Source organism: Asterias rubens, chromosome 9 (assembly GCF_902459465.1).
Source record: "Asterias rubens chromosome 9, eAstRub1.3, whole genome shotgun sequence".
Taxonomy (NCBI): Eukaryota; Metazoa; Echinodermata; class Asteroidea; order Forcipulatida; family Asteriidae; genus Asterias; species Asterias rubens.
In genome coordinates this window covers 6,189,495-6,215,090 of record NC_047070.1, presented here as the reverse complement: position 1 = coordinate 6,215,090, position 25,596 = coordinate 6,189,495, and the positions used below count along the sequence as shown (strand labels likewise).

At 39.0% G+C, this 25,596-nt stretch overlaps 1 protein-coding gene across 1 annotated transcript in view; it reads right to left on the bottom strand.

The window, feature by feature from the left end:
• The window catches only part of LOC117294708 (slit homolog 2 protein-like), a 119,551-nt gene that overhangs the window by 20,485 nt on the left and 73,470 nt on the right, over positions 1-25,596 (bottom strand). Inside the window, exons 9-15 of the mRNA XM_033777220.1 lie at positions 19,901-20,044; positions 18,034-18,105; positions 7,189-7,352; positions 6,066-6,216; positions 5,076-5,150; positions 4,529-4,600; positions 1,789-1,860 (exon numbers count right to left, since the gene is read on the bottom strand). Of these exons, the coding sequence (XP_033633111.1) occupies positions 1,789-1,860; positions 4,529-4,600; positions 5,076-5,150; positions 6,066-6,216; positions 7,189-7,352; positions 18,034-18,105; positions 19,901-20,044 (750 nt within the window). The remainder of the gene's footprint in view (positions 1-1,788; positions 1,861-4,528; positions 4,601-5,075; positions 5,151-6,065; positions 6,217-7,188; positions 7,353-18,033; positions 18,106-19,900; positions 20,045-25,596) is intronic.

The following is a 25,596-nucleotide window of genomic DNA, read 5'->3' as shown; positions in this document are numbered from 1 at the left end:
ATGTTATGTTCCCCATTTGGCAATAGGGATGCTACTGTTTATCATGATTTTTTTTAAATGGGACTAGACTCATGGTTTCTCCTTCCAGCCTCGGTTTGTGGTTTGGAGGGACAAAGTTAGTCTGGTACCATCGTTTTGTAATTGTCTGGTGAGAATCAGTCACTATAACTGCAACTGCAAAAGGGAACGAAACCAAAGATGGCTGCAACACGATGCAGGAAGTTCACAATAATGTTTGCACTCTTCTTTCAAGGTTTTTTTTTTTCTTTCTTATAAACCAACTATTTTTGACTAGTCCCCGCAGATCTATAAATGGGTTGTCCGAGTTGCCAGACAAATTATCTTAATACAACATGTCAAGTTGCACAAACAGTATTCAATTTTCCCAATCATTGATTCCATTGAAGTTAATTTCCTTTTGTCACTCACTAACTCCCGTGATTGAAGATCCTATATAGATTAGGTTTGGTCCAGCGAGTGGACCGGGTTATCACACAGCATGTTCAGAGAGAGTTCTCATGCAAGGGTATATACACACACAAGCAATTAGAGTCAACATCCATGGTATTCCTTACCGATGACATTCTAAATTCCCGTAATTTCCTTTAAAGGTGCTGCCTCGATCATGGTGTGATTAATTAATGATTCGATGCATCATCGAGTTGTTCCCATGTTATGGTTACGAAACACACAAATACCCTGGTAAGCTTCTGGTACCATGTACATGTATTGAGCCATAAACGGGTCCATGTTCGTAAGCATGGCAAATTTGGTAAGCAGAAAAGTTTGCGCTAAGCAAATAGCGGGTAACCAGCCAAACCCATATGTAATGTGCATTGCTCTTAACTAATAAATCCCCGCAACGAATAGCTTGACAAATGATTTTTTTATATTTTTTTCTCCCAAGCTTGATCACGTTTGACCCGTGATTTTGATGCCAAGATATGTGTTTTCACAAGCATTTGTCTCCCTTATTACAAGCTCTAGCTGCTACAATTTCATATACACTTTAGCTTCTTATTAAAATAAGTTGATGTCCAAATGAATGGCTCTGTCAATGGATACATCAATGAAATAGTCATGTATTCAATGGTGCAGCAGCAGCCAATAGCCACCTGTAGCCAAAGCCATTTCTTTCGAACATGACCCTAGATTCTATACAACGTGTGACATAGAACAACAATTTGGAACAAGCCAAGCCATTGGCTTTCTAGCTTATCAGCTAACAAATCATTATTTTCTGACTCATCACACCCAATTTGATAGTGCAGCTTATCGGGATTTTAGTGCTCAAGATATTATGCTATAGGCGAAAATTTGTAACAAACCAGTCACTACCTTATTGCATAGGCTGGTAACCTTTGCATACTAAGGCCGTGTCCGAAACGGCGACTTCGGCTACAGCTACGGCTAGATCGCGCGCGTCTGCCTATTCTTCAACACTGACAGACGCGCTGATCTAGACGTAGCTGTAGCCGAAGACGTCGTTTCGGACACGGCCTAAGCAATATTTTATTTGCGCTATGACAAATTGCTGTGCTTTTAGGAGCTCTAAGAAATTGCAACCTCCTCACCACCACTTTGAGAGAAGACTGAGACTACATCATTACTTGATCATCTTTGTAGATTAGGTTTAAATTTTTACCCTAGAATACCATGGATATGACCCTCAAAATGCCAAACGAGAAAAACCAGCAGGCAGGCACCGATGATACAGATAATGCCCATGCATTCACACACAGCAAAACAAAATATTGAGGGAAAGAGGAGTCGGGGTACAATACTTACAATTGTCTCAGATTTTTAAGTCCGGAGAAAATTCGTCCATGGACTTTGCTGAGCTTGTTGTTAGTAAGCAGCCTAGAGAACATTGCAAATACAAAGAAAATACATACATGCAAGCACTGTACGACAAAACAGATAGAGAGAGAGAGAGGGGTGGGCGGAGCTTAGGGGTGGAGCTTAGTTGGGGGCGGAGCTATAGTCTGGGGGAGGAGCTTTTTATCAGGGGTTGGAGATGGAGTCGAGGCATTTGGAATATAAAGGTACACATCAGAAATGTAATCTAGGCCAAGGCTTGAAGAGGAAACAAAACAAAACAATGCAACTATTATTGGGTATGTGTAAAATGTATCACAAACTTTTTTGTTTTTTTATAAAATTAGACACCAACTTTTTAATTCGGCTTTTAAGAGCCAGGAACTGGTCAAAATGTTGTGGTTACACCAAAATATCACAAAGATCGTCAGTAAGAGTAAAGCTTTGGGAAACCTGTTTTGTTGTTTAACCGAACACCCTGAAATGAATGTTGTTTCAATTTGTCGCTGTCTTGTCACAATTAACAACATTTGAAAGCATGATGAATAGGTACACCTGTTTGCTTTGAGGTTTGAGGGTTTTTTTTTTTTTTGTTTTTTTTTTTTTTTTGAGCGAAGGTGGCATACACCTTGGTACGAATTGCCTTGGCGAGGATTACTGTGTCTGAGTGGATGAGCCATGGGCAAGCGGATTTACTGAGGAGCAACATAGTGGTTTTAAGGTATAGGGGAGATGGGGCTGGAAGGTATGGGTGATGGGGCAGGGCTGGGGGCAATATCAAGCATGCATGGACGCATACTCTGGTGGTCTACGTCACAAACAAAGCATGGGATCAGATGGGATCAGATGTTTGTTACCTACATGACCTGTGCGTTGTTTTCTTTAAAACCTCATTTCCAGTTTTACCCTCCAAAAATAAAAATAAATGTTTACTAAAACTGAATTTGAGACAGCTGAACGTGACTACTTAAGAAGATGCAGTGCAAATCGAAATTGTAAAAAAAAAAAAAGTTTGAAGATCTGGACTCTTTGTTGAGACATTGTATTGACAACCAACATTTTAGGTTTATTCCTGCAGGAATTAGATATTGTCTTGCGGCTGTCTTGTGGCTGTGTACATTCACACTTCATCAGTTTATACAGGATCCATCCCATCAAACTGACTTGTGAAATTTTCACAGCACAGATATTTCATATTTTTCAAGCAAAGTATCGCGAAACGGTAATTTAATCAGATATGGTTTTTTTTCTGTTAAAGAGAGAAGGAGATGATAAAAGGCTGCCTGGGGGCAGCTGCAACTCCCCCTACTTTTCAACACAACATTTCCTTCCCTAAAATATGAAGTGTTTCGAAATGATCACACTCTAGCGCGACACGTGTTGAACTTTCAACTCACAATTTGTTCTCAATATTATACCAGATGACAGGTTTGCAAATCAAGGTGCTGAAGTATGACTTGAATGCACCAGGGCAACAGTTGTTCCCGTGATTGGTGAGGAATGACTCTGCAAGAGTTGAATCTATATCTTGTCAACTTGAGATCAGACTTGGTACAGGAACTTTACTATCACGCCCTGGGCAATTCCATTGCTCTAATTAAGAATGATGATTAAAAAACTGTGTACTTGTTTTGCAGAGGCATTGGCACAGTTGCCCAGGTTTAAAGGTAGGGTTTACTCCAAGTACTCTAAAAAATAATGCCCATGAAAATGTACTTGGTGAAAAGCACTGCATGTGTTGACAGCAGCTGTTGACAGCAGCTGTTGACTGTTTTGAAAAAGGATTCATTTCGAAGTTATATGGTTTAGATAATTGTTTACCCACATAACAAATTTGAATCTGAGCTACGATTCTTGAATCGTATGGGGTAAAGATTTCGCTATAAGCCATTTTGTCAAAATGAAAATTGCAAAAATCAGGCCATCACACACACACATCATGTAGGTAATAAAACAATCATCTCACAAAACGCAAATAATAGAAAATAAATAAACAAATCAATAAAATAATAGATAGCTTGTTATCATCCCAATCCATGATAATTTAGAATGAGCAGCTCATTTAATTTCGATGGGAAATCATTGTGCAGAGGTTTGTGATAAGTTGGAAAGAGACTGAACCAGAATTCCATGATTTTGAAGTGCAGCTATAAAATACTGTCACACCGTGCTTTTGTTTTAGCTGATTTAAATAAAACAAAATAAAAACAGGATTTGAACTTAGAAGAATGGTTGCATAAGTCATAAAGTCCCATTCACAAGAAATAATACCATTATTAAAATAGAGCAAATTGAAGTAAGGTATGTTTTGAGGTGACACAACCGCTTGGATTTCACAAAAATAACACCAAAACTGAAACTGCGCATGAACTTTTTTTAGAAATCTGTGTTTTGTTTGTTCATGGACTCCGAAGATTTTTTAAGCAGACAAAAACTTCATGAATGTTTGACAGCTATATAGTCACACTCGGTGACTGACTGTGATATGTTGGCGGGCACCATAATGGACAAAGTTAAAAACTGAAGAGTTAACTCAAAATATTGTGCCATGGAGCTTCTGCCATATTGTCACTCTCTGTGATTGGCAATGATGGGCGGGCCCCATACGTTAACACAAGGTGCATCATATAACGATGCCTGTCGACACCCAATGACACAACAAGAATAAGCAACAGGTAGATGACTCGAGTGCAAATATTAAATGACTTACAATTCATACATGTTGGAAGCACCCTGGAAAGCGCCCTCCTCGATAATTGAGATTCGGTTGTTACGAAGATCCCTGCATATGGAAAATACATAATTGCTTTTATAAAAAGATATGTTTGAAAGAGCTAACATAATTGCTAAGCAGATTGAATCTCGTATCGCAAAAACTGTTTTTTTTTTCCTTCACTGTTAATATCTGTCGGTTTTCTGTTAGCTTTTACAATGATGATACAATCAGGGCCATAATCATGGAGTCCAGAACCGCAGGGCATAGAACCGTCTAGAACCGCAGGGCATAGAACCGTCTAGAACCGTCTAGAACCGTAGGTTTATACCATAGGCCATTTTGGTTGGTAAGCAGTTTGCAACAGCTAATTATGTTTTCTCAAGTTCAATTATTCTCAGGGAAAAGGTCAGGGCACAGTGTTTTGTAGAAAGGGACAGTTTGACAGATGGGTGGGAAGTGACTTTTGACCGAGTGAGTGGGAAGGACAAGGGTGGACAATGACGAAGGGGCATTTTATTTGGGAATCAGGATAACCACTTACAATTTGTTGAGGTTGATCAAGTTAACGAATTTCCCATCGGCAGAAATCCTGGAAATGTCATTTTCGTTCAGCCGCCTGAGAGGGGAAAAGAAGACCACCATTGGCACCGGTCAGTTAATGAGTGATGCACACACCTTAAATAATGTCTGCATGCCAAATTACATTAAGATTTGATTTCTCCTATTATTACAAAGGGATCTATCACTGTCAGTCCCTCTTAAGTGTTATCACTAATCGCATTGTTTGACAGCAGGGTACTTGATGAGTGTGAAGAAGGGGTATGTTACTGATTAATAACATATCTACCCCTTCCCGTTTTTAAGTACACTGCAATAACTGGGATGTGAGGGGTTAATACATCATGTGTGTTGTAACATAGGGATACCATAGAGAGTGTTTAAAATAACACCAATACCAAAGAACTGTGTCAGCAGAAATTAGTGTTCTTTTAACAGCTCTTAATGGTGATCATTTTGATTCCCTTTTGATATCTGGACAAACTTGTCAACATAAATAGTGTCAAATTTAACACCCAGATTTGTTTGCAGTGTAAAGAAACATCTAAATAAGAAGGTATATCCCCCCCAAATCGAAAGAAATCGTATGGTTTCTGGTCACATGTCAAGTCCAAACAGAAGTAAAAAAGACACTAATTTGGACACTGCTTTACAGGGCAAGGCAACTTTGAGGATTCAATTTAAACAAGATATCACAACAACCGCTCGCCCAAAGTTTCAGCTGACAACTCGGCCATTTACTTTCACTTTCTTTCACTCTTTATAGTGGACTCGATGAGAGTACTTCGGTGCCAGGCTTGTGTGGGGGTGGGGGTATGAGAATATTGGAGCAGTTGTTGCTTGAAGGAAGTTGTTCAAGCTTGATGCATTCATCACTTCATCAAGGGCATTCCAATCCACTCTGACTCTTAGAAAAGAGGGTTGTTAAACAATATGTAAAACACAAGACATTTTTCTTGCGGTGTCTACTTACAGTTCAGTTGTGTAGGTTGGGATGTTATCAGGTACAGAGTGGAATCCCGCGTCAGAGCAGTCTACAATGCTTCCACTGCAGCTGCAGGATTCTGGACAATCTGCATCGATGAAGCACTGGCCAGCTTGTGCAGTGCGCTGGTATTCTGAATCTATTAACCAAACCAAATCAAAGTGGTTGAACATTAACCATTCTCAAACAAAAAACTATAGTTCTTTAAAGGCAGTGGACACTATTGGTAATTACTCAAAATAATTATTAGCATAAAACCTTACTTGGAAAAGAGTACTGGTGAGAGGTTGATAATATAAAACATTGTGAGACGGCTCCCTCTGAAGTGACGTAGTTTTCGAGAAAGAAGTAATTTTCCACGAATTTGATTTCGAGACCTCAAGTTTAGAATTTGAGGTCTCGAAATCAAGCATCTGAAAGCACCCAACTAGGTGTGACAAGGGTGTTTTTTTTTTATTTCATTCATATCTCGCAACTTCGACGACCAATTGAGCTCAAATTTTCACAGGTTTGTTATTTATTGCATATGTTGAGATACATCAAGTGAGAAGACTTGTCTTTGACAATTACCAATAGTGTCCACTGTCTTTAAGAACTATTGGAATAGAAAATAATACAACCTTATTGTCTTTGCATTCTTTTTTTCCCCCCAAAATATATCCCTCTTTTTAAAACCAAAGCAATCAGTGGTGGATGAATATAAACCATCAGACAATCATGGTTTATCTATAACAACAAATATTGTGTAGTGTCCCATTCGCTTATTCCTTACCTGTTCTCCCTCTTCCCACCTTAGATGTTTTCTTGTGTGTTTTCACCCTCTTGTGGTTCCCCTTATTTCTACCTGACAATACTTTTCAGACATTTGCATTTGCGTGAGGTAACAAACTGGGTCCGGTTGCATAGAGCTACTTTTAACAGCAGTAACCATTTTCTTGAAAGTAAAATTGTTTTGCACTTTCTTGTACAACCTACCTGGTTTTATCTACTATCAGTCATACTATAAACACGGCTATCTTTTAATCAAGCTTTCTCTCTCTGTGAATTCATAGTTAGAGTTTAGTATACTGCCCCAAGTTTGCATCTCTCATCTTCCTAAAGCAGCACCAACCTTTGCATTTGAATTTGATGCTCTTCATTTGGTTGAGTCTCTTTCCATTCATCCTTCTCGGTGTCTCGCATCTTGCTCCGCTCTTCTCCACTGGATTCTCCTCAAGGTACTCTACTAGCCACTTGAGATTGCAGTCACAGATCAGAGGATTCCTTGCAAGATGCCTGCATTTGGAAAGAAAAAGTGGATGTGCGTTCGTTGGATTGTCTGTAGGATATTTGCAAAATGCCTATTTTAAGAGAAAAGAAGCAGTATGATCATTTATAAGAAGAGGATTTCCTGTAGGAATTTGTTTTGAATCCATGCAAGATTCCTGCATTTTGGCGGAAAAGGAGCAGTATGTTCAATATAAGAAGATGATTTTCTGAAGGATTATTTTGATGTACTCCGTAGCTTGAATATACTTAGTAAAAATGAAAGAGTGAATGTGAGTCCAGTCCCAAAAAGTTCAGTTTTCACTTAAAAACGATGTCAGGGCCCAATTTCACTAAGCTGCTGAATCACAAAAAGTGGCTAAGCACAAAATAATTATGCTTACTAGAACAAGGTTACCAGCAAAAATACCATGTAACATGTACAATATATGACTGGTATCCTGCTCATTTTTGCTAACCAGGAATGCGTTAAGCAATATTTTCTACTTAAGCAGGTCTATGAAATTGGGCCCAGGGTTGTTTTGCCCTTTTTAAGAAAAAAGGTGAAGTTTCACCAAGCTATATGGAGGTGGTTGTTTGCATTTTATTGGATAGGAAGGATGTCAAACTATAGCTTGCATTCGACCAGAGTTAGTTGATGGTTAACTATATTGGTTGGGCCTTGATCGAATTTGCTCCTATAAAAAAAAAGGGTAGTAGGAGGTTTAATCTGATCCTTTAATCTGGACTTCTGATCGAAAATGAATTGTCTGGTGTTCTCTCAAGTGAGATGTTGATGTGAGAATTTATCAAGGGGTTAAACAAGAAGTGACAATTGTTATTGATGATGGCTGTCTTTATAACAATAGGATGAGTGTCACAAATCACAAGGGTGGCGACACCTCCCTTTGTCTGAGCTGAGAGGGTGACGAATCTTTAAAGTGTCCCCCAGTATTGAGGGAGCAAATCGCTAACATAATCATTTGGCTCCAAGGGGAGTTTTTTGTTCTTCTTCAAACGATGCTCACCCAACACACACACACACACAGATGACTGATTTTTAGAGTCCGGATTATCAAAGGTGTCACTTTGGTTAACTAAGGACAATAAAGCGGCTCACTATTCAGGTTTCAAGGAGGTTTGGGGATCTTTTCAAAAGGACAAGACAGGGTATTCAGAGAAACTCTTTTGGTATTGTTCTTTTTTTTCTCCCTGCCCAGGAGCAATGGAATCAGAGATAAAAGTGACTATTTCTTTTAAAGGACTATTCTTCTATTTTTGGTGCAATACAAATTGGCTTGAAATAGGAATGTCTGCAATTGGTTGCTACCAGAAAAGACCCTCTGAAGTGATGGCAATTTGGAGCTACTTGTTTGTCATCTTTGTTACCGTTACCATGGTGACATTTGTATGGAGCAGTTAAGTGGCAATTAATTGGGATGTACTCAAAGAGAGTGATTTGACAGAATAAACAGCTTAGGGATAATACAATTTTGATTGGCACATTATCTCTCATGAGTAGTTTTTTACAACTGTGTTGCGAAAGAACATTCTATCTCAAGAAGCGTACACTTCTATTAAAGAACTGCAATACAGATTGCAACCCAAAGTAACACAACAACTTTCATTAAAAAACGTTACCCGAAACTTCAAAACAGTGCTGAATAAACGTTGGCAAATAAGTTGTTTTATGTACAGTAACTGTGTGCAGAGGGAGAGTTTTGATTGAGCAACTTCATGGAAGATGGAAGATTGGGAAAGGGATGAACAACCATAATATAGAGAATATCATTGAATGACGTTAGTTCTACCAGTCTATTTCTTTTTCAGTTCTCGAACTTGACGTGTTTCAAAATCAGAATACATCTCAGTCACCATTTGCTTTTCAGGAATGCTGACATTTACATTTATGTACACGACCAAGGATACATTTAGAATTACATTCAACATAACAGGGACACAAGCTTCCATAATCAGGGTGATGTTCAAATGTGTTCATCAGAAAATGTTTTTTTTCTTTTTTTTTTTTCTAGAAAATTTGTTAAGATTTTAGGAGAGTAGGCAGTTATGTGCGTCTCGGTTGCAGTCACTAAAATGCCACTCAAGATTTATACATCGCCGAAATCTAACCCTCTCATAAAAAAAGGCTTGAAAATGCAACTGTTTGGGGTTATACCATTGTACACCAATTCATCCCATTTTTCGATAACAAAACACTTGCGCCTCACCCTCACCCAACCGAACAACCCCCAACAAAAAAACCTCCTCAAATGTGAAAGTTTTTCCCGATGCTTCGTTTTGTCTTTCTCATTCAAATAAAAACAGATACCGCCGAATTAGACTCTGAATCACGCGGGAAGTTGAAACAATTGTGTTCCAGCACATGGCGTCGTTGCTAATCAACACTTCAGCATAAGTTTGGTCATTGAAACACAAAAGCAGTACAGTAAAATAGGGATGTTGAACAAACTTGTCAACACTGCATTGTCAGGGGACGGTGCTCTCCGTTTTGGAATGATGGTTGGCACGCACAAGCAAAGTACTTTTCTTTTTCTGCGAAGTCATTTGTCTCTGTCAGTATGAGGACAAATCTCTTTTTTGAAGAAAGTTAAAGAACGTTCTCATTGATATTCCTTTCAGGGTAAGTCATTGAGTGGAAAAAACTGCTGTACTGCTGTATGAAACAAAATAAAACATCACACATCAAATCAGTAGGCATGTGCATCAAACAAACAACAGGAACAGTTATAAATGATGTTGTTACTTGGCATTTATACGAAGGTCCTTATATGCCATCGCTATGTTTTTTTGAGAGCAGTCGTTATTTGGTACTTGTCGTAGGAAACGAGGCCTTGTTTCAAGCACTGACCAAAAACGGCAAGAGTCGCTATCGAGCTCTCTGGTAATCAACAACCTCAGCTGCACTTTAAACTAAACAAAGGGTGCTTTTGAAATTATATTTTGCGATGGCACTCCCGGGCTTTCGTAGAACTACAATGAAAGACTCGAACTGCTTAAAAAAAAGGGTTAAAAAATAAATGTAATCATTATTATTATTATTAAAACCTAGCAATACGTAGCTTAGCACAGCAACAGTTATGCCTACGAGAGTTATGGATACCAGCCAAAATGTCATTTCTTATCTACACTTATGTGATACTGGTATCCTGCTAATTAATGCTTAGTGGAAACATTTGAAATTGGACCCGTGTTGAAGACGCGACTTTCATAAATTATATTTTTCGTATCAATAGGACATGATTCCCTAAATGGGGATGATTGATATACTGGATGGGAAAGAGGGGGGGGGGGGGTTGTTCCCTGATTGATGAGAGAAACCGATTTTCTTCCACGGAGAAGTTACTTTCAATCAGAATGATAATCGTCAGAGAGGATCAGGTGGGTCTGTCCGTTGTCTCATTATTTTTTAAGCATGCCATTCGATGTTTGCGTTAAGGGCCAACCTCTTCGTCATTCTGATTCTGCTGAGTAACCATCATTAGTTTCTTCCAAACTGAGGTTGACATTGAAATAGTTCAAAAGGAAACCCACTCATTATAGCTTTTTCTCTAATTTGCGTACGCATTCCTTTTGGATATTTTTTGTTGTTTTTAAAGAAACTTTCCCGTGAGAGATTTCTATGAGACGGTTTTCTTGCTTTGGCGACCCCGTCGATCATGCTAACTGACTCCATATGAACTTAGCCACATCCTCCTCCCGGGTGTGCAGGGGGGGGGGAGGGCACCGTCAGTGATTCACAGAGCTATACACCTAGCACAGTCAGCAGGAGCTTTGTTCAGTAATTGCCTTAAGCTAATTGGTTGTTCATAAATGAACGAGTATCCTGTCCTTATGAAGGAGTATGATGGCTTTCGGGGGCTGAGTAAGGATCACCGTACAGTCTCGTCAGTGTCAGAAAATCGCAAACTGAGCTTCGGTCAACCATCAGCAGGAGGTTGGCTACCTGGCTATACCCCTAGGCTAATTAGGTATACCGCTAGACTGGTAACATTTCTGTTTTGGATACTCTTCAAACTGCTCTAGGGGGTTAGGTACCACTCAGGTCTGGTGACCCAGATCCACAAGGTAGAGGAGGAGTGAGTAATGTGAGTGTAAACACTGGATTAGGACGGTGTCTGGCATGTCAACATCAGTTCTTGGGGTGATCCCAAGAAAGCGAGGCCTCATGACCTCTCCTATGAAGTGGATGGATTGAGCTGAAGAGGAAATTGCAAACTACAGAGTTATCGTGTTAAAGGGAAGGCACATCTGTGACTCTTCTCGGTAGCCTTACCCCAAGTTACAACCATATAACTGCGAGGTTCACTCTGCTAAATGTCTACGAACAGGGGAACGAACCTCTACTCGGAGTAGCCTCAACAACAAATCCCTACTCCCAAGCAATATCTTGGCAACCAGTTTCTTTATTTTAAATGTAATAACACTACTTGTATTTCTAAATAACAACTGTGTACACCATGTACACAATAAGGTCTTTAGTGGTGGTTGTTTAAATCCCTTTTTTACAAAGACAAATAATATTGAACTAGAATGTAACATTATTTAATGGATGTTAATTTGTTCATCATGGATACAGAATATTTAAGGTTTTATTCCAATACACATTGGTGTAAAGGGGGCGTCAGTCAAGGAATAACCTGTTATACAGTGGATCATTAGAGAGGAAGTCATTGATGGATTTGTTTGTAGTCAAAGGATCACCCAGGGTAAATTCCTTTTGGCTTTAGGTCTCAATAGGGAACCTCTACTTTTTAAACTTGTAAAACAAGTGCTGTTTGAGTAAACTAAATTTGTTTACTAACAATACTATTTATTCAGTACTATGGCTCCATCACGGAGTGTTTTAATAATAACAACACATGTTAACAGTGAGTAAGACGACTCCTTCAACTCACATGAACTTTAAAATCACATAAAACAAATTGCCAGCGACACTTTCCAGAGTAGACAGTTCCTTTGACGCACAAGAACTTTAAATGTTCCCAGAGTTGGCCCAAACGTCTTTTTTTTTTGCAATTCATGACATCTCGTAAGCATCCTTTCTTCATGATCAATCAGGACACCTCAAACTGCCACTTATTGTCCACAGAGTGTAAAACACGTTTAGCGAAACATAAAGTGGCAACATGATGTAAGGAGACAGGGTGATACACCATGCAGTGGGTGAAAAGCTTGTTTCCTTCAAGACATGAGTGTAGAATAAAAAGTAACGAGCAGAGTTTCTGGTAAATGTAACGAATATCCCGGCCCATATCAGTGAAGCCCATGTCGATACAAGATTTGCTTTCAAAGAAAAGTGTTGTGCATGTTTCCTATCAGGGTCTGGGTACTTTTTGTACGACATAAAACACAAGCGTCCACAAATTAACATTAAACTGACATGGTTTATAAAGATAATAATGGCAGAAAGCCTCCCTTGAAATATTACTTGCTGCGGCGCTGTAGTTTTTGAGAAAATGAGTAAAATAATTTTACAAACAATAATTGTCGGCTCAGCGAGAAACAGTGCTTTGTGATTTTCACCTTTCTTTTCAAATACTTGACGACCAATGAAGCTGAAAATTGTAAATGTAAATTATATTACAAACTGTACATAGTCGTTAACAGTGAGTAGGAATTCGTGCCTAGGCCAAAAGATTGATCTACAAAAGGTACCAACAACTAGTAATAACAAAACCTTTCGTGAGAAGCACTGCAGGTGTTGATAGCTTAAACTATTTTGAGAAAGGATTCCCCTCAAAGTAATTGTTTGGATAGTTTTTCACTCACAAAAGACATTTTAATCGGAGAAACAATTAACGCATGGACTGTTTGTGAGATTTCTGAGGGATGGTGTCCGTTCGTGAATGTTGTGGTCGGAGAAACGGTTGGTACCCGCTCAAACCTCGCTAAACGTGGATGGATTTTACGTTCTTGTGAAAATACCGTGACATTTTGTAGCTGTTTTTGTTTTCTTCAAAATTAAACACTCTTAAACTTTCACATGATTTCGGTGGAGTTTTGGTACACTTCAACGAGTCACTTGGGTTAAAAGATAAAACAATCTACTTCACTTAATCTTCATTGTATTATGTTGTTAAGTTTTAAGGCAGTGGACATTATTGGTAATTACTCAAAATATTTATCATCATAAAACCTTTCTTTATTACGAGTAATGGATGGTAATGGATGGTATAAAACATTGTGAGAAACAGCTCCCTCTGAAGTGACATAGTTTTTGAAAAAGAAGTAATTTTCCACTAATTTGATTTCGAGACCTCAAGTTTAGAACTTGAGGTCTCGAAATCAAGCATCAGAAAGCACACAACTTCGTGTGTCAATGGTGTTTTTTTCTTTCATTATTATCTCGCAACTTCGATTACCGATTGAGCTAAAATTTTCACAAGTTTTATGCATATGATGAGAAACACCAACTGTGAAGGCTAGTCTTTGACAATTACCAATAGTGTCCACTGTCTTTAACAACAAATTCAAAAGTACGTTTGTCATGAGGACTATCGCTGGTAGGATCTTTAAAAGTTTAGTCTATAAATTGCATTAAGTCCATGGCGATCGTTAACATGTCACCACCTTGCCAATGCTCCATCATCAACCGTTGGAAGACGGTTGATTTAGTGCTAGCCATCCCAAACGTTAGCACATGGCTTCACTTTTAACATTCATGGATAAATGGACGGGGTATACAAATCAATGCTTTCATGCTATCAGCATTGAAACACCACGAAGACAAGTTTTATGGACAGGAACTGCCTATTTAAGGAAATGTCCATCGAGAGTTAACGTGACATTTGGGTCAAGTTACTTGCTTTCAGTCAAACATGTGTCAAAAAATTTCTGAAGTTGGGGTCATGTAAGGCAAGTTACAGGCAACTTTTTTACTGGCAATCTCCAAGAAGAAAAGGCATTTACATTTGAATGTTCACATATCATTTTTCTTGGGGCATTAAAACTATGGTTTGGAGGCCTGCCTGGCTTTTCACAATGCTACTGAGACGAAGTCTAACACGAAGTCAAAGTTTAATCATGGCCATGTGATCTCCTCTCTGCCAATCAGAATGGAAAATCTGATCATGTGATAGCCTCTCGACCAATCAGAATGGATAAACTATTCAAGGTATTATTGAAGTAAAACATACAAATCGAGAAAGACACTGTCTACCTTTTAGTCACCCACATGCCTTGCGGCCTATGCAGAGTTATAACATACTCTAGGGTACTTGTATCTACAATAGTTAGTTAAAACACAAATGCCACATTAAGGGGGAATTAAGCAGGGAGCTAAATTTAACAAGTCACGTTATCTTTTCATTCCATGCGTTTACAGGAAGCTTCTGATTATAGCCCGTTCCCCGTTCCAGTTTGACTGATTGCCGAACCTGACAATCTATAGGCTCTTTTCGAAACCACGGCTTAGGCTCCAGATCCGGATAGGGCTAGCTTGGCCCCTGGTTGTTTTGACAATTGCGCGTGCTTTGCGTATGTAGTGCTCAGGGCTTCAGACGAGAGAGCGGAGCCTGAAGCCGATTCCAAAGCCGAAGCCGCAGATTCGAAAAGGGCTTGGTAATCGAAACGGGTACACGCCGTCTCGTTTTGTACACAGGGTCTCTCAACCCGTATGCCTTTTGCCAAGGCACTAAGGCACTCGTGACTTGGACAGCTTCGTAGAGCAGCGATTCCAAGCGACTCGAAGAGGAGACCATTTGCGCGAGTCGGTGTATGGTCTCCACATAATGGTCTCCTCTTCCAGTCGCTTATGATAGCGGCTCTATGAAGCTGTCTAAGCTTAAGGGCCTTGACACAAGGCTACTCGGTGCGTGGTATTCTCTTCCAGTTGTTTTTGACAGCGGCTCGATGAAGCGGTCAAAGCCACAGACCTTGACAAAAGGCTACTCTAACCACTGCAACCTCCTTCTCCCCCCCTCTCTCTTAACGGCAGTGGACACTATTGGTAATTACTCAAAATAATTATTAGCATAAAACCTTACTTGGTGACGAGTAATGGGGAGAGGTTGATGGTATAAAACATTGTGAGCAACGGCTCCCTCTGAAGTGCCATAGTTTTCGAGAAAGAAGTAATTTTCCACGAATTTGATTTCCAGACCTCATATTTAGAACTTGAGGTCTCGAAATCAACCATCTAAACGCACACAACTTCGTGTGACAAGGGTGTTTTTTTGTTTCAATGTTATCTCGCAACTTTGACGACCGATTGAGCTCAAATTTTCACAGGTTTGTTATTTTATGCATATGTTGAGATACACCACGTGAGAAGATTGGTCTTTGACAATTACCAATAGTGTCCACTGCCTTTAATGAAAGCTTCTCTTCTGAAGAAGTTCAACCCGGGAAGGGGGAAGGGGGATCTTTCACATCAGTGTACCCCATCAGGTTCATAGACGCCGGTGGCAACATCCGCTGAAAGGAACTATGAGGTTTAAGCCAAGTTTAGGGCACCCTCGAAGGTCAAATTAATTTATATAAAAGACCTATACAAAAACATGCACAGACAATTCCATTTCTGATAAGTTTGCCTCACTGCTTTTCATATCTTTACCAATTAAGAAATTGAAAATGAAGAGAGAAAAAAGTCAATAAGTTAATATTTCGCAGTGTCACTGAAGCACGACATTCATTTGAGGAATTCGTTTATGCAGTTTTGTTTATAACATTACAGCCTGCATGTACTACATAAAAATATAATTATTCCATTTTTGATTTAAGATCCATCGCGAAATGCCCTTGAGATTCAGATGGAGCACAACCTTCCCATCGGACTAATTTTTTGGTAGATTTAGCAATTTCGTCAAGGAGGTAATTTACTTTCTTAATGGCCTCCAACAAATTAGCCACAACGTCGCAAATCATTTTCTCCGCTTCCACGGTCCCATTGTCAGAGGGGGCTCAAGAAGCCTCATCAGACTGGGATCACTGGAAGCCCTCTCAAGACCTCAGGAGATAAATAGCTAAAGGCTTCTCTAATCCTCTTAATAAGAACATGGGGGATTATCTCCTTGACGTAACTTCTACAACAAGGTGGCTGTCTCAGGGGCTGGGGGGTATTAGAGCCACCTGTGTTGTGGGGTAACCGATGCCCTAGCTGAGAGGGGAACCCAGAAAGCCTGATTGAAGGTGGCAATTGACGCACTGTGTAATATTTCTCATCGTGTGATCCATCTGTAGCTATAGGATAGTCTTTGGAGAATGACTTGTAAAGAGTCTATTCGATACTCATATTAATTACACAACTTTTTAAGTTGTCTCCACCAAAACCGGAACAAATCTCCAAAAATTGTTACCCTCTGAGTCAAAGAAACACGAGCAACGAGGATAAAACCTGCCATAGTTTCATATAGAGAAAGAACCAAATTACATGTAAACTACGGCATGACGTCCTTATTGGAAGCTTGATTTATTTAGTTTGTTTGTATTTTTTGTATACAGTAGGGACTACATTTATACTCGGTTTCGCAAGATGTACGCGGTAAACAATATTATTTGCTTTTGCATAAAATATTGGCTGTTGGATACAAAAAACAACCTTAACAGGACAAAGGTTGTGATCAGTTTGATTTGTCAAGACGATGTTAAATGCTATTGCCTCACGCCATCAGATTTAAAATATATCCCTGCCTGTGTGGGGATTAAGCACAACGTAATTTTATCCAATCTCTTTAAATTCAATACAACATTATAATCTGACGTATTAACATCTCACGTAGGAAATTTGTTTTTGTAAAATGAAGTAACGATCACATGAGTTAAGTCGAGGAATGTTAAGAGCTTTTCTGTAATCTTCCTTCTGAGGACAGATACTCATTCATAAAAAAAGTCATTAATAAGTAATTCTTCTCTGAATCATTTGGGTTTTATATTTCTTTAAAATTGAAAAAAATTGACAAAATGAGATTATTACGATACCTGAAGTCGGGATGCAACAAAGGTTAATCAAAAGTATATGCTCGTTCAATACAATACTTTTAAATTTTATTCTGTGCTTAGCAAATTTGTTTGGTAAGAGGCTTAATGAAAGTGGGCCCTGGTGGTTGGTTCATATGGAGCTGGATCAAGTGAAGACTCTAACCAACATGTCACTCAACAAAGCAAAGCAAACTGCCCAAGAAATATTTTGTAAGCTATGATGCAATGGACAACGAAGAAGAAGAACAAAAAGTGTAACTTTTGAGTGAGTTCAAAAAAGTCTGACTCACATTTTGGGGGATTCGTTTACACAAAATGGAGAAGATACGGCTGCACTCGCTGCCCTCTTTTGATAAGAAGCATAGCATCCTGGAGCCGGGGGGGGGGGCTCACAGCACCATCAAAGGGTGTCACTGAGGACAGTTGACTTTAAGATCAACTCTGTTGTCACTCAGCGGACAATGGCAACTCTTATTTGAATCCTTAGTGGTGTGGGATTAACAAGATGGTATATTCAAGGTCTAAAGGACCACGTCTAGATTTCTCAGACGCTTGCATTACAGACCGTTTTATGAGTTCGTTTGGGGATGTCTGACGGTGTTCCGTAATCATGTCATTGATTATGTTGTTTGTTGATCATACTAAAGAGCAAGCTAAAAGTCCACCAAAACAACAGCACTGAAACTAAATATTATAGGCCTATATTGGTGTTCAAATAATAAAACTTGCATTATCAAACACACATGGAAACTATTAGTTAGAAGCTACTTACATCGTTTGCAAGTTCCGTAGTGGAGCCAACGTTTCATTGGCCAGTGACATTATCTGGTTGTCGTACAGTGACCTATCAACAAAGAAAAATACAATTTTTTTAAAATAAAAATTCATGTATAGTTGCCGATGTTAATGGATTCAGACTAAAATTGTACAGGTATTTGACTATATTACAGTGGTTGGGATTTGGAAAAGTAAAATTCAGAGGAATGGTTTGAATGGCTAGCTGCCCCCTGAGACTATAGACCCGGAACATACAACGTATATAACCATTCACTAACTCACTAGAATGGCAAAACTACAGGGGTCGATTTCACAAAGATACTTCTAACGTAGGACTAGTCATAGGACTCTTTAGGAGTTACTAAAAACTAAAGTCTACATACCAAGTTATGTAACTCATAACTCAATATAAGAATAACTCTTTGTGAAACCCACCCTTGGTTTTGGACACAGTGGCTATTCCTTTCGCATTTTATGACTGCGTCACTTCTTTCAAACAAACTTAAAAGCTCACAAAGATGATAATTTTATTATAACCCTCTTGAAATCTGGAAAAAAATCTGAGAACTCCGAAGCCTTGATGTAAACCTTTCAACTCCCCCCAAAACCACGTACATAATTCAGGTATAATACTAAAACAATACAACAGATGTCTTAGCTCCACTCAGGTCGATCCTATCCTGCAATTTTTATGTCCATTCCACAGTCCATATTTGACCACACACTTTGAACATCTTTGACACCTTCGCACAGATTTTGACACTTAACATGTCCATTTCCAAAGTTTGTATATTTTTGGTACTGCACAGATTAAGACCAGACACCCTAATGTGACGAGTAACGGATTTGTTGGCAGTGGTTTTTTTGCTGTGGGAGTGTTCCTATGGGGGTTTATGTACTGATGGAAACTTGAATAGATTTACGTTTCTCAAATCGATGTGTAGTCTTGAAGTCAAGAAGTTAATTGTTAATCGCACTGTGACTGTTGCATGAACGGCAGACACATAGGCAGCGCCTAACGACTTGTCATCAAGTCTAATCGATGTGGGGCTTTTCTTGTATGGGTATGAATGGGTGTGAAATAATTATGTATTCTGCATGACCGATGCAGCTATTACGATTTGTTTTTATAGCAGTGATGGGTGTCGTTCATTAAACAACTGAAACTTGGCTCCAGACCATGTGGGGTACATTGAAATGATGGCACTTCAACCTTTTGATAACCACTGTTAACTTCGATTTAAATATATTAAAGGGAAGGTACACGTTTGGTAATTACTCAAAACAAACATTAACTTAAAAACTGACTTGGTAACGAGCATTGGAGAGCTGTTGACAATATAAAACATTGCGGGAAACGACTCCCTCTGAAGTAACGTAGTTTTTGAAGGAAGAGGTAACTTCTCACTAACATATTAAGACTTCTAGCTAGAAGTCATTTATTCCTATCTGAAAGCACACAAATTCGTCTGAAAAGGGTGTTTTTTCTTTCATCATTTTCTCACAACTTCGATGACCAATTTAGCCCAAAATTTCACAGGCTTGTTATTTTATGGTTATGATGGGATACACCAAGTGGGAACACTTGCCTTTGATAATTACCAAACGTGTACAGTGCCTTTAAGTGAAGATGGCCTAATACAAGGAGGGAGAATATTCCATATAGTTTTGGAGCAGATGCCCGATCACTTAGGGTAGCCCTTGATTTTCTTGATGGATAAAACAATGTGTGGTCTTGCGATCTCCTGAGACGGTAAGTTGTTTGAGAGAGTGATTTATGATCTCCTGGATGCACATATTAACGCAATATGTGACATTTTATGCTTTAGTTGTATTGATGTGTTAATGACGTTCAGACTTACAGCAGATGGAGTGAGATGAGATCCTGGAAGATACCGACCCGGATGCAAGAGATGTGATTCGCATTGAGTAGAAGCAATTGGAGTGATGTAAGACCTCTGAAGATGTCCTCCGATAGATCAGAGATCTGATTGCCGTACAACACACTGCATCATTGAAGAAAAAAAAGATGGGGAAAATGAATACAAAACTTAATTATATTATTTTAAAGGCAGTGGACACTATTGGTAGCTACTCGAAATAATTATTAGCATAAAACCTTACTTGGTAACGAGTAATGGGGAGAGGTTGGTAGTATAAAACATTGCGAGAATAGTCTCCCTCTGAAGTGGAGTAGTTTTCCAGAAAGAAGTAATTTGCCACGAATTTGATTTCGAGACCTCAGATTTAGAATTATTTTGAGGTCTCAAAATCAAGCATCTGAAAGCACACTCTATTCGTGTGACAAGGGCGTTTTTTCTTTCATTATTATCGCGCAACTTCGACGACCAATTGAACTCAAATTTTCACAGGTTTGTTATTTTATGCATAAAAATGTTGAGATACACTAAGTGAGATGACTTGTCTTTGACAATTACCAATAGTGTCCAGTGTCTTTAAGTGTTCTTTACATAAATAGTGACCCTGTTCCTTCCAGGGCCTTCATTGCATGCAACGTACAGCCATGGATGTAGGAATGGTAAAACCCCTCTGAAGCATTATACAAAAACACTAGTTATACACTATGCAACCTTCGTTTAAAAATAGTGACCGGGTCCATTCCATTGCCTTTATGGCAGGCAAAATACTACACTGGTCATAATTTTATGGGCAGGTTTTATATTTCGAGACTCATAAAAAACCCAGCTGAGAGGTGCACTTGTGTTATCTGAGGGCTTACTTCATAACACAAGTTGACGAATGATTGAAAGGTCTTTTTAGATTTGTGTTTATAGGAAATAAAAACCGAAGCCTCTCTGACTGTGAAATTCAGCTGTATTTAAATAGCAAACTTTAAAAGGAAAAGGAAAACTTCAGTTACGTATTAATAGTCTCCTTAACAATAGTTGAAAAACGTTTTCAACTTCAATCTATTTTGGTTTAACAAATATTGTTAAATTCAATTAAATTAAACTTTTGGGAGGAATATGATGAAGCTTAATTAAAAAATGCTTGTACATAGTCAAAAGCATTGAAACATTAAGAACATTAAACGTGTTTACCACATGAAAGCAGTTAGTGAGTAATTGACAAGGCCACTCGTATACTTCAACAAATTAGTTCATATTGATTCAATGAGTCTTGTTTTCTTGTTGCTGCGACTTGAAAGTCTACAAGTTGAAACGCACTTTTCATAGACTCATTACTCGGTATATGAAAGTCACATCTGGAGAAATCCGTCAACAGAATTCCGTCGGCAGTTTGCGAGCTTGAACTGAGACCAACATTAGGTCACCGTCATCATTCAACCTGCTTATACAGCGCGTGTTATTTAAGAAAATTGAGTATTGTAAGGCCAAGTAAAAAATAATTTCAGTTGATCGTGGGGAGAAAGAGGGTCTTTTTATTTTCTTATTGTTTTCTTCTTTCAAAGCTGCTCCCAAACATTTTAAATCAAACTGGCCACCAATTATTCAGTTTGAAGTCACCACTTACTTTACAGTTACAAGATCGTAACATATTAATATGTTGAATTAGAAAAGTACAGACAATTTGTCTTTTTGAAACTTTTTGAAAACAAAAATGCAAAACGACAAAAAGAAAAGCAAGAAAGATGAGGCCTCAAAAAAGGATGAGCGAGGTGACGATTAACCCTTTTTTATATTATTATTTGAACTGGTATTTTTTGTTTTTTGGCCTAACGCAGAAAGCCATGACTGTCATCGATGGTAAAATAAACCTCCCGTTCTTTGCACTTTTCATTTGTCAGGTAAATGATTATCAAACCAGGAAACAGTAATGCTGGGGAACGGCTGCAATATACTCCTCATTTACACCATTTTAAGTTTCCGGAAACAAGCTAATCTACTTCAATTAAATTACTTCTGAAAGTATAGGATGAACTCGTTCCCTTATAGGGAAAACGTGTTAAATGATACATCCCCCAAAACACCTCCATCACACTACATCAAGATATGAAAATGATACACCCCAAGCATCAACACAAATCAAGATTGGAAAATTAACGGTTTAAAAACGGCGGGAAATCGAAAGCAACACTTGGGGAAAGATGAACTTTTTTTTGGGCAGTCACCATCAACACAGGGAAGCTAGTAACACAACGGTGAATCACACAACCCGTTTCCACACTATAGCAATGTGTGACAACATATCGGAAATGAATTAATCCGATATACATTAACATGGTGCCCCCCTCTTTGAGGCGACCGGGGTGTCAGTGGGTTCTTCTTCAACGGGATGAGGGATCCACCCTTAGGGGAATTCCAAGTTTTCATCATCAATCAGGAGGTTTTCGACCTGAGATTTTCTGATGACAAAAATGATGAACGGGTTATGCTGTGCCGCAGGAGTAAGGTGAGGACTTGGCAGGTTCAGGGACAGGTTTTTTTCCCCCACCATCTTTAATAATGAAGTTTTTAATCAATTGAAGATGTGTCGTATTTATCTGACTTTAAAGATTTTGACTTCGAAAACGTACACGAAAAAAACGAGAAGCCAATAGAACAATCTGAGTAACTGGTCATGACACATTGCTTAATTTTTCTTGGAACAAAACGCCACAATAAAAGTAGCTTGCAGAAAAGAGACTATAGATGGTGACATTGAAGGACAGATTGTATACAAATATAAGTGGAGAGGTTGGATGATGTGATTGGTGGACAGGCTAGCAAATGAGATTGGTGGACAGACTAGATTAAGAGATTGGTGGACAGGCTAGCAGATGAGTAGTGGACAGGCTAAATAATGGGATTGATGGACAGGCTGATGTAAGATTGAGCAAATATTTACGGTCTGGTGGATGAGATTGTGGTCAGGCTAAATGAGTGTGGCGGACAGGCTAGATAATCAGATCGGTTGTCCAGGCTAGATTGGATCACATGACATTGTGTCCCCTGTGTGAACTGCAGCTAAGTGCCAAGTCATTTCCACTAATATGACCTCGACTTGTTTCTTGACAAATTGATTTCTTTCCAGTATTAATTAGATAACAAGCATCGCATACACATCTTTATGAGACAGAGTGAAAAGCCCTGAAAAAATCAATATTGTGATAATGCTAATAGAGAAAAGGTCCACAGAAAACGTAACTCAAGCCATAAAGGAGAAGGAATTACATTTACAAGTCTAGTCATTCGAGGTTTGTCAATTCTGTTTATCATGCCTTCTGCCTGTAGTTGACAAACAACTACATTTCTTGCACAAAAAACACACCCAAAAAGAACCAGCCCCTCAGACATGAAATGTTCTACTTTTGACAAAAACTTCCCCTGTATGGCTCCTTTGCTGCTGCCTTTTTGGAAAACCTAACATTGGATATTAATAAATTGTACGGTGAACTTTAAATATTTTATTTTTTAATTTTTTATTTCAGGTATGAATTAAAAAATGGTAGTGACCCAACGTTTCTCGATACATGTTTAAGTTTGTAGTGTTGCCATGTAGAATCGAGAAAGACTCTGCTAGGGTCGAAACGTCAGGCCAACGAATGTTTTTTATTTGCATTTATACCGTAGGTTCTTTTGGTTGGTAAACAGGTCGCACCAGCTCGTACGATTTTCTAGAATATGAATTGAGAGTGCATACTATCCTAATGCCATGCCGTGACACATCTCTTTCTATCATACGATGACGGAGTTACACTTATTTGGAGGAGTCAAAAAGAATGATAACAAGTTTGTAGAAATTCAGGTCATTTAAAGGGTGTGGGGACTGGGAGTAGAGGGTGGAGACAACTCAAAGAAATGAGCAATTTTAACTTCTTTACCCTGGAGAGATGGTCATGAAAAAGAACTTTGACTCACCCGTCTGAGATATATACGATGAGATTATTTTGAAAAACAACTTGTGAAAAAAAAATCCGACCGAACAATTTCAGTCAGAGAAAAAACGTTGATGGATAACTTAGTTTTTCGTTTAGACTTTTTTTTCTAAATGCCAGTTTGCCCCAATCAAGGGTATAAAAAGAGCCACTCTTGGTAATGTGCTATAATGCACAAATCATGATAAAGGGAGAGCTGAAAATATGAATGAATATTCCTCTTGAAAAAAAAAACCTAGATCGCAGGATGTAGTGAAAACATGCACCAGAAATTGGAGTTCCAACGAGACGTAGCATGTGGAGTAAAGCTGATGGGACGGCTCTTTCTTCAGCTAAGCAAGAGTGTTGATGAGAACAATCACACAGCCTGGCTTCAAGCTCAAACAATAGGAGGAACCAGGGGTCGATTTAACAAAGAGTCTTACCTCGAGTTAGGACTTAATCTTAAGGTCTGCACGCTACAGTGCAGGGTTGGGACTCGTCCTAAGTCCAACGATAAGTCTTAAAGTTAGGAAGAGTTTTGCGAAATCGACGGCTGGGGTCGATTTCACAAAGAGTTAGGACTCGTCTTATCTCGAGTTAGGACGAATAACTCGTCCTAACTTAGGATTAATCTTAAGGTCTGCACGCTACAGTGCAGGGTTGGGACTCGTCCCAAGTCCTAAGATTAGTCTTAAGTTGACAGAGTTTTGCGAAATCGACGGCTGGTCTGACACACTAGTGGCACACATTTACCATGAATGTAAAGTAGACAAGACAGATGCTGGCTGTACATCTATGTTGGGGCAGAGGTTGACATAAGAAAGCACTTCGTATCAAAACCTATGAGGTAGATGTTCAACTGAGTTTTTCTCCCCTGTAACACCAAGATTTCCAAGAACCGAAACCACTTCAAAATCTTCTCCATCTGAAATGAGCCTTGACAGAATGCGCTTAGAGGATTCGGCGATTGTAACCCGTAACCAAAGCGAGGGGAATCAGGGGGATTAAAACCAGCGATCCGGGTGATCAAGAAGAAAGGGATTACCCGGGTTAAGGATTAACAGGGGTACGGTCTGAACATGATGGGTGACAGGGATCAACACGGAGGGGGAGACGTGGATAACAAAAGGACACCAGGGGTATAGGCGAAGAGTCTGTCCCAGAAATACTTTTCAAACCACAGGGGAGAAAAGAGAGACAGATGGAAAGATTCTCGGTTTGGAGGTCAGTCGTGAAGTTACTGACATAAGACACACTCGTAGCATCTTTGAAAAGACAGAATTAGGTGTTTAAAGGAGTTGCGACCACCTTTTAAAATGAATTTTTTTCACATGTTATTTTTTGTTGTACAACACCTACATTTACATGTGATTATGGAAGATCAATCATTTGCAGCCAAACTCCCCAAAAGAAACTTATCAATATTAAGGTGAATTGTACAACCATTTGCATGTGAGGAGTTTTTCAGACCTTGTTTCGGAAATGGATTAATTAACATCAACAAGTATCTTGAACTTTTTGAGCTAAGCGGTACTGCCTCAAAAGGCTTAGGCCTACAGCTGCCAGGCAATATTTGGCAACGATCCAGTCACAGACCACTTTATTGCATGGGTTGAGGCTGGAGATTCGTCTTTGCTTAGCAGGTTGTTTGGTCTATGAAATAAGCCACACGTCACCAATTTGGCAAGTATCCGTCACAAGCAATTGACATTGCATGTTGTCGCTGTGGATGTATTT